Below are 16,348 nucleotides of genomic sequence, written 5' to 3'. Positions count from 1 at the left end.
GGACAAAAACAAACGATAAAGGGTGAGCTTTCAATATGAGTAACGTTGTCACTGCCCCGCACCAGCTATCAAATGGTCCGCTTTTTGTGAAAAAGCGATCTAAACAGAAAATAACAAGAATACAGTACTATAAATTGATTGAATATTTATTTCTTTTGTAAGTGACCATGGTATAAGGAAAATGGATAAGGGATAATAAGGGATAATCCCCTTTGATGAGCCAGTTAGTGCTGTCCACATTCATGTATTTAGCCTGAATGTGAGAAATGAAAGGAAAGTAGACAATCTGAGTGGATTTGGTGTGGACATCCTTTGGGGGTATTTGCACGCAGTCAATAAGGAGCCTGTGCAAACACTTTACTAACAACTAGTGTGGTGGAAGGGCACTGTAAGTCAGCATCACTCGTACATCATAACTGCACGCAACTTACATTAGCCCACTTACCACACGCTTAACAATCATGTGTTCCATTTTCATGGCGTCCCTTAAGGTGGCAGCACAAGCCTCAAAGGAACTCCAAGACACACCTATACTGCCGCTCCTCTCTACAACCTGAACAACCCAAAAACTTGCACAGATTATCCTCTGTGCAGGTGCATGTGATCACGGTTTTACTTAGCTCCTGTTACTTTTACTTTCAAATGGACTTTGAAACAGAAGTCAGAAGGAGGCTTCTTGCTGCTGCCCTCCCAGTGTCACTGCAAAATCTTCAGTCACTGCTGCCAGTAATTCAAAGATCAGCCATTGAAGGCCTCCTGGGGCTCCAAGTACTTCTCGTGTGAGGCATAGAAATGCTTCATTTTGAATACCAGACCTTTTTCCTTCTCTTTGTGAGGTATGTTTTTATCCAACTCTGAACTGACTTTTCTGTATTGTCCAGTTTCCTTCAAATATTTAGTTCATTAGTGACTCTGAGAGGGAAACGTTGTCAAACCTGAACATATTTACCTTCCTATCTGCTAGTTTTTAATCAGTTGTGACTTTGAAGAGCCTCAGAGATCCACTAGCATGTCTGCAGACTTTTTCGTTTTTCACTTTTCAATGTTAAAAAGTCTGAGTTCATTGCTAATAAAGAGAGAACAAACAAAAAGAGAAAGAAAAACAAACTCCAGCGAACTTAACAACATCTTAAATATAAGCAGAGCTTGCAATAATAGAACAAATGCTGCAAGAAGTTGTCTGTCATTGTGGAACCGCAGGATATAAATTATGCTGCAGGGCTTCAATTATCAGCAGGAAATCAGCATTATCTTTCCCTAATCTCCAGAAGCTAAAATGTCTAGCAGCTACATGAGTCATTCAACTATCAATTATCACCCTATCCAGTAGAAGTGGGTTAGAGAGAAGGGACTCTGTCATTCAAAAATACTGTCTGTAATGCTACATCGAAACCAAGAACACGCTAAGCACCTTGTTGAACGGACTTTTGGTCCCTGGTGTTCACACTGGACTGATGCTATCCGATACTAGTGCATGTCCGCCACCTACAGTTGGTAGAGGTTTGGTGCGAAATGACGAAGTGGCAGGCTTTTTCTTTCACAACTCTTTTTCAATAGACTGTATTAAAGGCTTGGTGTCATATAACTCCAGCCACAATTATTAATTTCTTCTCCATTATCAATTTTCAGACGGTTAGCACCTCCGTGAACTAAAAGAGTCGCCATTTATACGTCACTACCTAATCCGAGTCTCTGATTGGTCACAGATCAACTAGTTTAAGATTTTTTTTATTTTTTAGCTTGTCCTGTGCAACGACTAAGTAAACAGATAAGAGTTGAAGGACTGTTGTGTTGGACATATTTTACTGTTACAATGGGGGTTTAATGAATCTTCTGACTCACAAGGTGTATATTTGTACAAACTCCTTTTGAATTCAAGCCCAAACTTTATTTATATTGAACACAGAAGCCTGAAATGTGAGTTTCAATACATTTATCTAGACTTTTCATTGGAAGCGATCGTTTTAACGCGTGATGCCAAGGGCGGTTTCCTCAGAAACATCTTGTTCTGAAGCTTCAGCTCTTTGTTGCATAGAAGTTGTCACTGTTTAATTGTTTTAGCACAAAAGTGTGTACCTGTTGCCAAGTAACCATATTCATCTTATGGTTATCACCCAAATGGAGCTCCTACGGTACTGTCAGCTAACGATTTAATGAATGCAGTATTTAACCAGCATGACAGAGGGACTGACTGTTGCATAGCAGGTATTATCCTGTTTGCACAGATACAAACAAAGGCAGGGAGCGCAGCTGTATGAGCACTTGTCTGCAGAGTTGTGTTGAACAGGCTGCAGTGGCCACCTCCTCACAGACTGCAGACTCTCTGTTCACTGGTGCTGTGTGATCAAAGAGATGAATTACACTCGCCGCCTCAGCAGTGGTTCTGGAAGCATTGAGAGTCCTGCCTGCACTTAGATCTCTTGTTTTTGGAAGAAAACTATTGGAAAAAAAAGGTAGAGAAATTCTATGTGTTTTGATGCCAGTGTACATTCATAAATCTCAAAGCAACCAGAACAAAGCGGTAGAGAAAGCTGCTGTGAGACATTTCCTCAGCATTTTTTAGATTGAAAATTGTGTCTTAAGGATATTATTCCTATAAAAGCTTTAGTCCCACTCATAGACCGTTTATATAAGAACTGGACATAGCAACCCATAGAAAATGCCTTACCTTTGACCCCTCGCAAAATCAGGCCACACCCTTCGCCGTCACTTCCTGATACGTCTTCCGCCATATTGCAACCGACCCCATCAAACAAATTATTGTAAGTAAACAATCAAATGCTTATTAGCAATACTACCAATTCTTATAAGCAATCAAACAAGCTATTTTTTCACTATTTTGCTTTTCAGTTTTCCATATTTGTACAGAACGTGCAATGGTGGAAAGAATTGATCAAATTTTGTCTTAAACTGACCATGTGAAAAAAATCTTCATTAAAAAAATTGAGCATTAATTAATGTCAAGCCTTGTTTTTCCATTGAATACCCCTCCATATCACACTGCTTCCACCAACAAACTTAACTGATACCACAAACAGTTTGATCCTTTCAACATTTAAGAATATTTAGAAATAAACATAAAATGTCTATTTCTATCACACATTTTTCTGATATAGACCACAAAGTGGTGCACAGTAGTAAAATATATAAAATTACAACCATTTATCATAAATATCACAAAGTCAAACACAACTAAAGAAAAAAAATGATTCATTAAAAGCTCATGTGAATAAATAAACTCCACATTTTAACTCTTCTCTTGATTCTTAGACTTATTGCTGAACATTATGTTTCTGACAGGCTTATATTGAACAGAACATTTAATTAGAAGCTTTATTTAGAAATCTTATTTGAGGGTTATTTAGAAGAAGAAAAGTGCTGCAGCTGACTTTTGTAGAGCTTTAGCTTGAAGTTGCATTATAGCACAGATCCTATCAAAACCGTCAGTCATCTGTGAAATCTCTGATCTTGGTGAAGCTGACCACTAAACCAGGACGAATGCCCACAAATGCTGACAGCGGGCGGTCAAACACGAGTCAATATAAGAAGAAGAGTCAATTTAAAGAAGAAGAAAAAAGTGTTTGGCATTTTGGGAAAGTTTTGGCAATTTCTTCAGCAACATGATGAAAATGCAACTGCTGGATGAATAATCAAAAATATGGTATAATTGAGGGGAATAAATAAGCTTTTCAAAGGACTGAGAAGCAAAATTACAACAACAAAGTATCGTCAAGAGAATATTTCCTTGCTTTTTATGTAATGTGCTTTTGCATGAGGACTCTGGGCTGAGACCTAACCATGAGAATCTGAAGAATATTGATGTTTTTTTCCAAAGAGTGTTTCCAGACCACAGATATTGACCTGTTTCTCCTGTTCTGTCTGTTGTTACCCGACAGTGCTTAGTGTTCTTCATCAACTTAAATATTTCTGAAGTAGAGTGAAAGAGAGCCATATTGCTTTGCTGCCATCCATAAATACTTCAATCCTTCTTCTTTCTTTGTTAAATTATTCAATAACCATGATGTAATTTTACTCTCCTGGAGCGTATTTCACATAGATTTTGTATGGGATTTTCACAGGACCTTACGGATCTCTTGATGTTGAATTTTTTACAGGTAACATCAGTCATGAGGTCTGACAGCTTCATACTGTTTTCTTCATTTAAAAGCTCAGCAAAAGGGGAAAACAAAATCACTCAATTTCCTTTTATTACATCCTTTGTTGCCTAGGAAACTAGTCCTGTTTCTTTAGGAGGGAGAACTCATTATATTTTAAACAGTTTCAAAAGGAATTTGTTGAATAAGTGAAGTGTCAGCAGAATAATCAGGGATGGATACTTTTTATTTAACAAAAATGTGATGTTTTATTTATTTTTTTGTCATTCTCTTCAATTTTTCCCTAGATTTTTTACAGATGAGTTACCGAATAAGTAGTTGCACTATTAGGGTTGACCTAGCAGAGCAGCTGGAGTTGTGCTGGTTTGTTTGGTTCTCTTATTCCCCTTTATGCCCTCAGGGGTCTTGTACTGCTGTTTTTTTAGTTTAGTTTGGACCTTGGTAGTCTTGATTCGTGGGCTTTGTTTCTTTTTATTAGTTAGATTTTGTTAGACTGCCTTAGCAGGGAGCCGCTGATTCCGACAGTCAACGTTGACTGGGTCAGCAGTCTCCAGGACTTATTTTATGTTAAAATCCCCTTTTTTAACGTATTATTTCACTTTATTTCACTTTCCTCAATAAACCTTGTTCCTCATTTGCTTGGTGTCCAGTTTTCATATGTTATGGTCTCCTTTTCGTGTTTCCCCAAGACTTTGCATATATTTGGGGGCTCGTCCGGGATGCAACCAATATTTCTACTGATCCAAGACATTACAACACATTTAAATACAAGAAAAAACATATTTTAATGTACATGAAATCCCTGATTCATTTAAATGTATTTTATTTTTAGAAACCCAATAGGTTATATTTCCTAAAGTGGCTGGTTGTTGTTTCCAGTCACAAGAAAGCTTTTGTTTTAGTTTTAATGCAAGAATTCATGCTTCTGTTACAAAAAGTTTCCCCTTTCACAACTGTTTTCTGATTTTTAAAAAGTTGTTGAAGTGGAAACAGAAACATTTTCTTGAAATTGAATTAAAGTAACTGAAATGATTGAATCTAACTTTAATCACCTGACTAATTTTGCAGTGATACCTCAGTGTTTAATTTTCTTACCAGTAGCTCCATCGCTTGACTACTATTTGTGGAGTTTCATGGACTGCAAACAAACTTTTTAAATAACCAATTTTTTTCTGTTTTTACTTTTGGATAAATAAAAGTAAAGTCGGGTTTCAGAAAGAAGCATGGGTGACGTCTCTATGCCAAAATGAGAATAAATGCTACAAATCTCGAGTCTGCTTCATGTCTTCACATCGACAGCTGCAGCAGAAATCCCATCAGCAGCGATCAGCTGCCACGCCGTATCTGCCGTGCGCTCACTCCACCCAGAAGGTTCAGCAGAACCTGTCAGAGCTGTTAATTCCACTTTGTGTGTTTGTGCGGCAGCAGGGTGGGGCTGTCAGCTTAGATCCTCTCAGACAGGGATCGTGGGTCTGTGAGTGGGCTGACTGTTGTCTGTTTTAGATCTTATGAATGAAAAGCCTGGAGTGGTGCATGTCAGCAGAGTAGCGAGCTCCATGCTGACATGACAACTGACATCGTTGATGATCAAAGATTAGGAAAACGGCAAAACATCCACGCTGGTGATAGATTAATTTAGGCATTTTTGAGGGGTAAAGGTGTGAGGGTGTTCTGTGGAGTATAATGTACATGTTTCATTATGCATGGCTGTATTATATTCAGCTAGTTGGTATTTTTTTTTTGTCTTTACACCCGGGGTGTCCAAACTTTGGGCAAAAAGGGGCCAGTTGAAGGTGTGTGAGGACCAACCACATTCAATGATAATGAGCCATTTAAATTACATTTTTTTGTTTTTGCAACAGGGCACTTTTAATTTCTTCACATAAAACAGAAATATCTTTACAGTAGATCAATGTTAAATGTTCACTAAAAACTTATTTAAATCCCGTGAACAAGACAATAACTAATATAAGGTATTTTATTCTGAAATACAAACCACAGTGGTTTTGATCAGAGAAACAAATACATTTGTTTTCTCGTTTGACCCTTAAGGCTTTGAAAATCAAGTAATCACAAGTTGTAGCCACAGCTGTACATCAGCTTATAAAGTAATTTACCCTACTGCCATTTAGGAATATCATTGTGCCTAGAAAGTGCTGGGGGGTCACATATTATGCATTTAAATTTGACTAAAATAGATAAAATCTTTTACCCCAATTTTATAAATTAAGTTCCAACCTAATTTTAGTATGTTTAAGAGCTTTATTAGGAAAATATGTATTTATTACAGTGCTTTAAGTGGACAAGAAGTGGCTGTACTCTTTTTTTTAATGGAATTTGAAACATAAAATCTAAAGAACCTTTAATGTAAATATTGATCAATAAAATAAGTCTTTTTCTATGTGTGGGTGTAGAATAATCAAGATTGTTACTTCAATGATGTCTGCCTTTTCTTAAAAATATAGCAATCTTAATTAAAGTTTTTCAAGTCGAATATTGAGTACCGGCCCACTTAAAGCACTGACTTATTTTAAAGATTGGTTGGATTATTTATTTGAAAAAAGCATTTGAAAGACATTTTAAATGATTTTTGTTCTCCAAATGTTGTGCAGAAACCTTAAAAATGACACACTGGCACCTGAAAACAACTGAAACCTGTTAATGTGTCCTGTAATAAAGCCTCTTCACTATTATTGCAGAGCTCTCTAGAATTAAGTGTTTTTCCCTCCAAGGCAACTTTTTCCCAAACATAACCCTCTGTATAAACCGTTCTCGCCGTAGATGTTTTCTGTCCTCCTCTGCATCTTCAGCTCATCGTGCAGCTCTGCCTGACAGTGACAGTCATTAAAATCAGGAGAACATGGAACACATGCAGGATGCTGAACCTTGAGGATGCTGTTTGGGAAACATTGCTCAGGAGAGAAAACATCTCCTGCTACTTGGATCATTAAAATACAAGGATGCACAAAAAAATAAAAAATCTGACAAAAGGTTCTGAATTTAAAACGACAGGAACAATGCATTGTGGGTGCACAGCAGTAAAACTGAACATGAAATAAACTATTTGTTTCGCAGCAGGCAGTTTTTGCAAAAGTTGTCAGTGTTGATGTAAAAATATCATAATTTTTGCCAGAAATACGGGAATCCAGAATTATTTTATATTAGTATTACAATGAACATGTAGGATGAATAGAAAAGAAAAAAAACTTTATTGATCTCACAAAGGAGCTGGTTTTATGATCAAAACCACAGTTCTTCTTAATAAGATTTGTTTATTATCCTATTTACATCATTTAAATGTATAAGTTTATTGATCTTGTTAAAAATAGCAGATAGATAATAAATCACACTAAAAATTGTGTTTTTTTTATTCTCATATTTACCAAAATGCTGCAGAAGAATGATGGACTTCAACAATTTACTAAACAATTATTAAAATAAATAAAATATTGTTGATGTTCACCTTTGAAACTTCCCATCAGGTGGTTTGGCAGAGAGTTTAACGCTGGGCTCAACCCTACACTTTGTCTGGGCCGGGGACCGTTACAGGGAGATCGGGTCCTCTTGTGGCTACATTTATGGTTAGGCAGTAGCTTGAAGGGTCTTCTTGCCCAAGGACCCATGCTAGATGAAGCTCATTGCACTCCCTATAAGAAGAAATGAAATGTCATTGCTAAAATTGATCATAAATAATGTATTTTAGATATTTATTACCATTTTTTAAACATTTAGTTGAAATTTTTAGAAAATAATTATAACTTGAAGATAATTTTAACCATGATCTCCCTTTTTAAGTTTAAATATAACATTTTACCAATAAAGCTATAGTAAATAAAATCTAAAATAAAACAAATTAAAGTTAGGAATAAAAACAGGATTGGATTTTGTTAATACAAGTTGAATTGTTTTAAAATTTGTTATTTAAAAAGTTACATTTAAAAAAACAAAAAAATAATCTAAAACAATAAAGAAATTTTGATTTTAAACATACAAGCAACATTTTTAACAGAAAGTAATATTTTAATTATGATGTTTTTAAAATAATAGAATCAAATTAAATAAGACTTAAATGAAACATTCTGTAAATAAAAGACAAAATAAGATACATTTTTTGAGTATTTTTTATGATACTACAGTAAATTATTTATTAGTACAATTTTGCTTTCACTAACAAAGAAGCTAAAACTTTAATTATTTATTAATGAATTTAAAAACTCTTGATTATAATGTAACACGCTGCAAAGAGCTTTTTTAAGTCTTTTTGTTGCTCACTTTCAATATTTTCAACTTTTTCAAACTAATTTAAAACTATTACTTTTTTCTTGCCTAATATTCAAGCTTGAACGTCTTCATTAAAGGCTTAAATTATTATTTTATCTCTACTTGGCCCCTTATCCTTGTTTGTGAAGCTCAAATCATATGAAAGGCAAAAGCAAATTCAAACAGGGTCTTGAATATTAGCTGATTGTCTTTTTTAATGGAAACTAATAAAATCTAAAGAGCTCTGCATCATTTTCATCCGTTTCTGTGCCTCTTCCCCTTGTACTATATCATTTTTTTAAATTACACTTGAGAATTCTGATCCATTTTTAGTATTCAGTTCAAACTGCAGTAAGTCTGCTGGATTCCTCCTCTGCTAAAGGGAGGGGGAAACGGGGCAGTGTGTAATCTCTGGATGTCTCTCTGTTCGCAGACACGACGACTTGAAAGAGATGCTGGACAGCAACAAGGACTCCCTGAAGCTGGAAGCCATGAAGCGGATCGTGGCTGTGAGTTTTAATCATGTTTGTTGTGGGATTTGGCTGATCAGCAGGTTCTGGCCTGAAAATGGGACTGAAGGACAAACCTCAGAAGGAAACAGAAAAACTGCATGTATCCATTAAAGTTACTGCGACTTAAACACCAAGATCTTTGCTCTAAATATTCACAAGCTGTACAACACAGGCGGCCTTACATAACTACAGGGGTAAGAGACCCAAACTGTGCAGGAAGCTGTTAAATATTCATTCCTGTGTCAGATTTCTTCCTCTGAATAGTTTCGTATCCTTCATTTCTGCAGAACAGAAAGATGAAAGAGGAGGAAGAAACTTTTCCAAGAGAAGAAATTGGGCTGGATCAGATGTATTTTTCACAAACCCTGAAATTTGGATCCCTTTTAACCTCTTTGGTTCTTGTCTCTGCAGATGATCGCTCGAGGCAAAAACGCGTCGGATCTCTTCCCGGCCGTGGTGAAAAACGTGGCCTGCAAAAACATCGAGGTTTGTCAAGATCTCATCTTCATTTGAATGCCTTTGAAATTTGAAGGGGATGAAGAATTCGAAACTATTTTCCTCAACAGACACCGTAGAGAGTGTTTGAACCAAGAAATTTGACACTAACTCATAAAAATTAGTAATGAGAAACAATAGAGACAAAGGCTGGTTTGCTATGTTGAAACTAGTGCTACCACAAACGATTAATTTAGTAGTCGACTAATCACCGGTTATTTTTTTCGATTAGTTGACTAATCAGGTCATGCACAAAGTTGATATAAAACCCACGTCTTTATCTTTATCTTTTCACACGTAGTTATCTTTTAACTAACTAAAACTAGATATATACCAATACCTGCAATAATGCTAGTGTGAATGCTGTAAGCTGAATTTGGCCACTGAAATTTGCTATTGCTAATTGCTGAAGATAGCTGAAATTGATAGCTGAAAACACTGAAGTTATAGCTGAAATCACTTAAGCTAATAGCTGAAAACGCTAAAGCTAATAGCCAGCTAAAATATTAGTTAAATGCCAAATTAGCCTAAAACACTGAAAAGAGCCCAAGTTAGCAAAAACACCTAGCATGTAGCTGATTTAATTAGTGAAACTCCAAAATAACCTAAAAAAACAAAAAAAACCTAAATTAGTCAAAATAGCCAGCATGCAGCTGAAATATTAGCTAACTCCAAATTAGCCTAAAAACTGAAAAACAGCCTAAGTTAGCCAAAACACTTAGCATGCAGCTGAAATATTAGCTAAACTCCAAAATAGCTTAAAAAACAAAACAAAAAAAACTAAATTAGCCAAAATATCTAGCATGCAGCTGAAACATGGCTAAACTCCCAATTATCCTAAAAAACCTTAATAAATACCAAAATAGTCTATAAAGCTAGCATTTTGCCATTATAACTTTCAACTTTATTAAACTCTGACTTCACATAATATAAAGTAGGAACTAATCGATTAATAGTCGATTAGTCCACCAATCGTGGCAGCTCTAATTGAAACAGCCCATCCTTACGTTCGAACTAGCCTGCAGATGTCAGATCACTCTGAGTTTTGATGGTAAAATTTGGTCCTTTTTTTGCCCGATTTAAGTTCCTAACTCCTCAGAGCGAACGAGTGAGCGGTCAGCTTTGAGCAGATTTTTTGTTCAGTGATGCATCAAACGTCTCTATAGGCAAAAGATCTGAAGACCAATTCAGCTCCTCCGGAATGAAGCCACGCAGTTTTGACATCCGCAGTCTGTTTCCATTGGTCTGCTAAAATCTACTAGACCTTCACAGAAATAGATGTCAGCGAATCTTTGCTCTCAGTCCTTCAGAAATCTCCCAGCATTCATAGCTCCTTTAAAATCGTGATGGTGTTTTTACCATGTGAACAAATGGCCCCATACAACTCAAGATACTGAATTTAGGACACAGTGGTGCTTCTGGACTATATTCACATATTTGTGTTTACCGACTGTGATTTCTAGAGTCAATTTGGTAACATCACTGACAAATTCCTCCAGATGAGTAATAGAAGATCTTCTTCTCTGTCTCTATTTTCTTTGAATCCCTCAGTAAACCTCTAGCTTAAGATGAAGAAACACCACAGAGGACAAACAGGCGAACCACTGTTTGTATCACTGCACTGGGTTGTAAATAGTTTTTATAAATGGAAAAGTAAAGTTGCTGGTTGTTTTATCATGAGATCACCAAATACTTTCAGGAGTTAAGTTGGAATTAGGGTCACAGGAAGTGAAGATTAGTTGGCAGAGTCCAGCCTCGAGTATGGAATCAATTCAATTAAATAATATTGGAATTGATTTAGATTGAATTATCAATTTTCCTTTAAAAAAATGTTGGCTTTTTTTTTAAGAATTTTTTTTTTTTATTGAATTAATGATTTAAACTAAATAAAGATGGAACTTCCATTGATAAAATTATGGATTTTTACATTAAAATTAATTGAAAAGATTTTTTATAAAAGACTAACTCTAATGAAAATGGTGTTTTTGGCGTTTTGACATCTTCTTGTTGATTTTTTCTGATGGAGGACAAGTATGAGAAAAATTAAGTTGAAAAACGCAATTCTGAGTATTTCTTTATTCAAATTGTTGTGAATCAGGAGCAGACGCAAAAATTACGTTTCAAAAAGATCGTAATTGTGAAATTAAAAAAATACCCGAGGCGAGCAACAAGTTCCCTGTTTTGCTTCATGCTGATGCATCAGTTTGTAGATGACTAGATCCATGGACGTCTTAATTTTCCTAAACTTAACTGACATCTGGCTCAAAACTGCTGGATAGATCCAATATTGCTCGCTTTTTTTTGTTGTACTTGTAGGTATAGTTTAAGGGTGAGAGGAGCTGTAAGCAAGCGTGAGAGTGTGTAAACAGATGGATGATGGGAAGTGGAGGTGGACTCAATTATTAGTTCTTTTAAATTAATAAAAATATTTTAAAAAATAATAATTTTTATTTATTGATTTTTTTTGTTACTTGCTTTTTCATCAATTTGCTGCCTGCTATACTTTTAAAAAATCATATTTGTTTGTTAAAAAATGTTTTGGTGGTTATGTTTTGGTTATACTTTCTTGTAAATATAGGTGGACTGCTTTTACCATTTGATGTCATTCTAGTCAAATTTAAGAAATGTTCTGACTTTTTTAGAATCCACTTTAAAGTTCTCAAAGCTTTTCTTTAACCCATGAGGTCATCTCATCTTGGCTCCTCTAAAACAGTTTTTCTTTCCTTTTTGACGTTTCAACCAGATTTGTATCAAAGTTAATCGCTGCGCTGATTTCTGTTATTTAAATTCTTTCAGGTAAAGAAGTTGGTCTATGTGTATTTGGTGCGCTACGCCGAGGAGCAGCAGGATCTCGCTTTACTCTCCATTTCCACTTTCCAGCGTGGCTTAAAGGTACAGATCATTTCCATTAGTGCTTTATTTTGAAACTACAGGATAGAACTGATGCAAAGTTTCAAGGGTTACAAATTGAATATCAAAATTTGTTACTGAAATAATGATTTCTTTTCACTGATTGATCTGAAGTGCTGACATTCGGAGCTACCAAATTCTCCTGACTCATTATCTGGCAGCAGCAGGTCTCATCAATCTGCATAAATATGAGCAAATATTTGGCAGCAGGAGTGACAGTTTCACCGTCAGCTAAAAAAAGGACTTCAGCCGTTAAAAACGACCTCACAGACTTCCTGACGCAGCTGGAAACTTCTGCTTTCCCGCTCATTACTGGCGATGTGGAATTTCTCGCTCTTTTCGCAGGATCCAAACCAGCTCATCAGAGCCAGTGCCCTGCGGGTCCTGTCCAGCATTCGAGTGACAATCATCGTCCCCATAATGATGCTAGCAATCAAAGAAGCGGCGTCAGACATGTCTCCATACGTCAGGAAGACGGCTGCTCACGCCATCCCCAAACTGTACAGGTACGACCCTGCAGGGAGCAGTGATCACTGAACAGACCGCACGCCAACATCCTGCTACGGTTACAGCACTGATTGCTTTTGATTTAAAATAGTTATGTTTTAAAGGTTATAGGTAGAAAATTAGAGCTGTCAGGCGATTATATTTTATAATTGTGATTAATCGCATTTCCTGAGTTAACTCGAATTAATCGCAAATTAATATGTGGCCTTTTTTAAGGAAAAAAATGTGGAATTTAACAGTTTAACAATTTAATAGTTCTACATTAATAATGAAAACAAGAATGGGAAAATGTATAGTTTTCATCAGAAATACTTTATTTTGTAACATTGTATTGACAAAAACTTTCTTAACAATAAAAGGCTGTAACATAAAATGCCTAACAAAAGCCCAAGTCCAAGTAAAGGGCATTTTAAATTCAAAACTTCAATCTACGTTCAGTAAAATAAAATAAAAAACATCAAAAATAAAATTTCCATAACACTTTCATGTTCATTTTTTGTCAGGACCAAATCTTTTCCTCCTCTGCTGAACTGCAGTAATAAATGAATTAGAGATTTATCATTTCCAATGAACTTTTGTTTTTTAAAACCTTAAAGACTGAGAAAAGCGGGATACTCTGTGGATAGTTTGACAGTCTGTTACTCCGCCGCGTTCTCTGGCTTCAGCTCGATGCAGCGACGTGTCCAGCGGAGCTCACGCCATGAATATGCCGGCAGACAGACCGCTATGCTGGGGCTGGATCACGCTTAAACCTCCAGAACATTTAAAACGTCCCCCGGTGCGCTTGCTGTTCGGAACGTCGGGGGTCCGCAGCTCTCGGGACGCGGCGCCGGACGCGAGCCGGTACAACCAGACGTGGTACTGGACGCGAACCGGAGCCGGGTTAGGGTGCAGGAGCTCTCCAGGTCCTAGCGCCGGCCGGTTTTAGCTCGCAGCTCGGTGGTTGGAGACCCGCCCGTGATCTAGTGAGAGCAGCTGGTGAGTTAGAGGGCGGGACGCGGTATGGAAAGGCACGTATGAGAAAATCTGCGATTAATGCGTCAAAAAAATTGTCGGCGTCAAGCACATGTCAGATTAACGCGTTTTTAACGCGACAAATCTGACAGCCTTATAGAAAATACACCGAAATACTGAAGAAATAAGTATTTGAGCTGATTTTGTAGGTTTACCCACTTCAAAAGAAACTAACAATCTGTCATGCCGACAGTCGTTTGAAAAATCACAAAGAAAATTAAGAAATTGACTTTGAAAAATGAATATACATTTATTTGCCTTCAGTAAATGACATATGTTTTTGAACCCCTTGTAAGGATCATTTTATTTTTTTCATGTAATGAAACATTTTTTTTTATTTTAGTTTGGATCCCGAACAGAAAGACCAGCTGATAGAAGTCATAGAGAAACTACTCGCAGACAAAACGACGGTGAGTTCACTCGACTCTTTCCACTCATCTGTACAATAATAAAATTGTTTTAACAGCATGTCATCTGTTCAACCTTTCATTTATGAATAGTTTAAGCTGATTATAGCTTCAGCTATGGAAAGAATTCAAGACTATATTCTTGTGTGTACGTACATTTTGGTTTATAACTTGTGTTTGCCTATTTATGTGTAACTTTGGATTTTTGTGTGCATAATTCTTGATTTGTAACTGATACAACTTTTTGTGGGCAACATAAAACAAATACAATTTACGCACGCACAACTTTAAATTGCAGCATCTTAAAACTAACTACTCACAAATCTTTAACAATTACACACAAATCTCTTGTTACAAACACACAAAACCGCATTTACACACAAATCTGAGACTCTTTTCATATCTCCAAGATTCATGTGTAAGTGATGCGTTTATATGCTGCTAGAATGCTGGGTCAACATCAGAGTTTTCTTTAAAAAAAAACAGTGATGAGAATAGAGAAACTTTAGTGTGAGTGTAGAGTGATTTAAAAAACAAATATTTAGACTTTTTTTATTTTAATTAATAGATATATCTGTTTAAGAAAGTGGGAAGATTTCAAGTTTTCACCAGATAATATTCACAATCTAAGTATTTGATTCTTTCAATTCTCTCAATTCAATTCAATTTTGAGTTTACACACTTTACACCTTTAACCACATTAGCTTATAAGTACATTAATAATCTATATATGTTTTAAAGATTTTCATATTAATCAGATACAGTTCACACATGCTGTAAAATGTATCAGTGACATTATATTGAGATTGTTAATAAAATGCAGTAATACATGAAATCTCAAACAGAGAAGCTCCAACAATTTTTCTGCCTCTCCTGGAGGGTTTCAGTTTGGCCACTAGGTGGCGATCACCCTATAGCATTACACCTTATTCCAGAAAAAGAGGAGTGTATGAGCATTAGACCACAAATGGTTACTTTAAAGAAATATTGCCTTAAAAGAGTTTAGAAAGTTCATGCCTGTGAATTTATAAAGATGTTCATTTAGTCATCAACGTATGTTTAGGACGACCGACCGTTAGCATTAGCCGTCCTTTGGGAAATCCTATTATAAGTTATCATCAAACTGATTTTTAGCTTTATGCGTTAGATTGAGCTTTTATTGGTCGTTTATTTATATATTAAACTTAAAACAATTCAGATCAATTAATCAATTTTATTAACCAGCCCTGATTTTAAGTTGTGCATGTGTAAATTGTATTTTTTTTATTTCTGTACACCTGAATACACAATTGCAAGTACCCACAATTACACACAAAATGTATTGTATGAGTTACAAATAAAGCATAACACACACAAATCCAGAGATATGCATAAACAGGCAGACACAAGTTAATAATCAAAAACTATGCATGCACAAATCAAATGAGACTATATTCTCTCCATATTAAGATGCTGTTTCCATGTGTCTTTACATGGAGAATGTTGATGCTCCTCAGGAGGTGTTTCAGATTATAATCCTAACCCACCTGTTGTTGTAATCCCTGCTGCAGTTGGTAGCAGGAAGTGTTGTGATGGCCTTTGAGGAGGTTTGCCCGGAGCGCATCGATCTGATCCACAAGAACTACAGGAAGCTGTGTAACCTCCTGATCGACGTGGAGGAGTGGGGCCAGGTCGTCATCATCAACATGTTGACCCGCTACGCCAGGACGCAGTTCCTGAACCCAAACATCAATGTGAGCGATGAGGGGAGGAAGACAAAGACAGAGAGAAAAAATAGTTATTAGACGTCAGAAACAAAAACAGTTTTAACTATTTTTAAGAGGAGTTTTAATTTGGTAAAACCAGTTAATCAAAAATAGTTTTTTAACCTTTTGGTTAGTTTTTTAATGTATTAAGTTATCTGATTCGCTGGTTTTGTTGTACTGATCTTTTCAACCTTCCTTTTTTTATTGTAGATTTTTTCACTAAATCTAACTATTTTTTTTCCACAAACTGTTACTTTTTATTTCAAAAAAATGCATTAATTTGAAGTATTTGTTTTTTGTAAAAGCATCATTACAGCAGATAAAAAAATGTAATTATCGCAGCTAATTTAAAGAGAAATGAGTTTTGTTTAGCCTGATCTAAT

General features: G+C 35.9%; 1 protein-coding gene across 9 annotated transcripts in view; it reads left to right on the top strand.

Moving 5' to 3' along the window:
- Positions 1 to 16,348, top strand: part of LOC112152379 (adaptor related protein complex 3 subunit beta 2) — a 55,024-nt gene that overhangs the window by 12,392 nt on the left and 26,284 nt on the right. For all 9 annotated transcript variants that reach the window (XM_024281923.1, XM_024281924.1, XM_024281925.2 and 6 more), the window contains exons 2-7: positions 8,809 to 8,884; positions 9,299 to 9,373; positions 12,179 to 12,274; positions 12,638 to 12,798; positions 14,157 to 14,223; positions 15,771 to 15,953. In XM_024281923.1, the coding sequence (XP_024137691.1) occupies positions 8,809 to 8,884; positions 9,299 to 9,373; positions 12,179 to 12,274; positions 12,638 to 12,798; positions 14,157 to 14,223; positions 15,771 to 15,953 (658 nt within the window). The remainder of the gene's footprint in view (positions 1 to 8,808; positions 8,885 to 9,298; positions 9,374 to 12,178; positions 12,275 to 12,637; positions 12,799 to 14,156; positions 14,224 to 15,770; positions 15,954 to 16,348) is intronic.

Source organism: Oryzias melastigma, linkage group LG6, assembly GCF_002922805.2.
Source record: "Oryzias melastigma strain HK-1 linkage group LG6, ASM292280v2, whole genome shotgun sequence".
Taxonomy (NCBI): Eukaryota; Metazoa; Chordata; class Actinopteri; order Beloniformes; family Adrianichthyidae; genus Oryzias; species Oryzias melastigma.
This window is presented reverse-complemented; position numbering and strand designations above follow the sequence as displayed.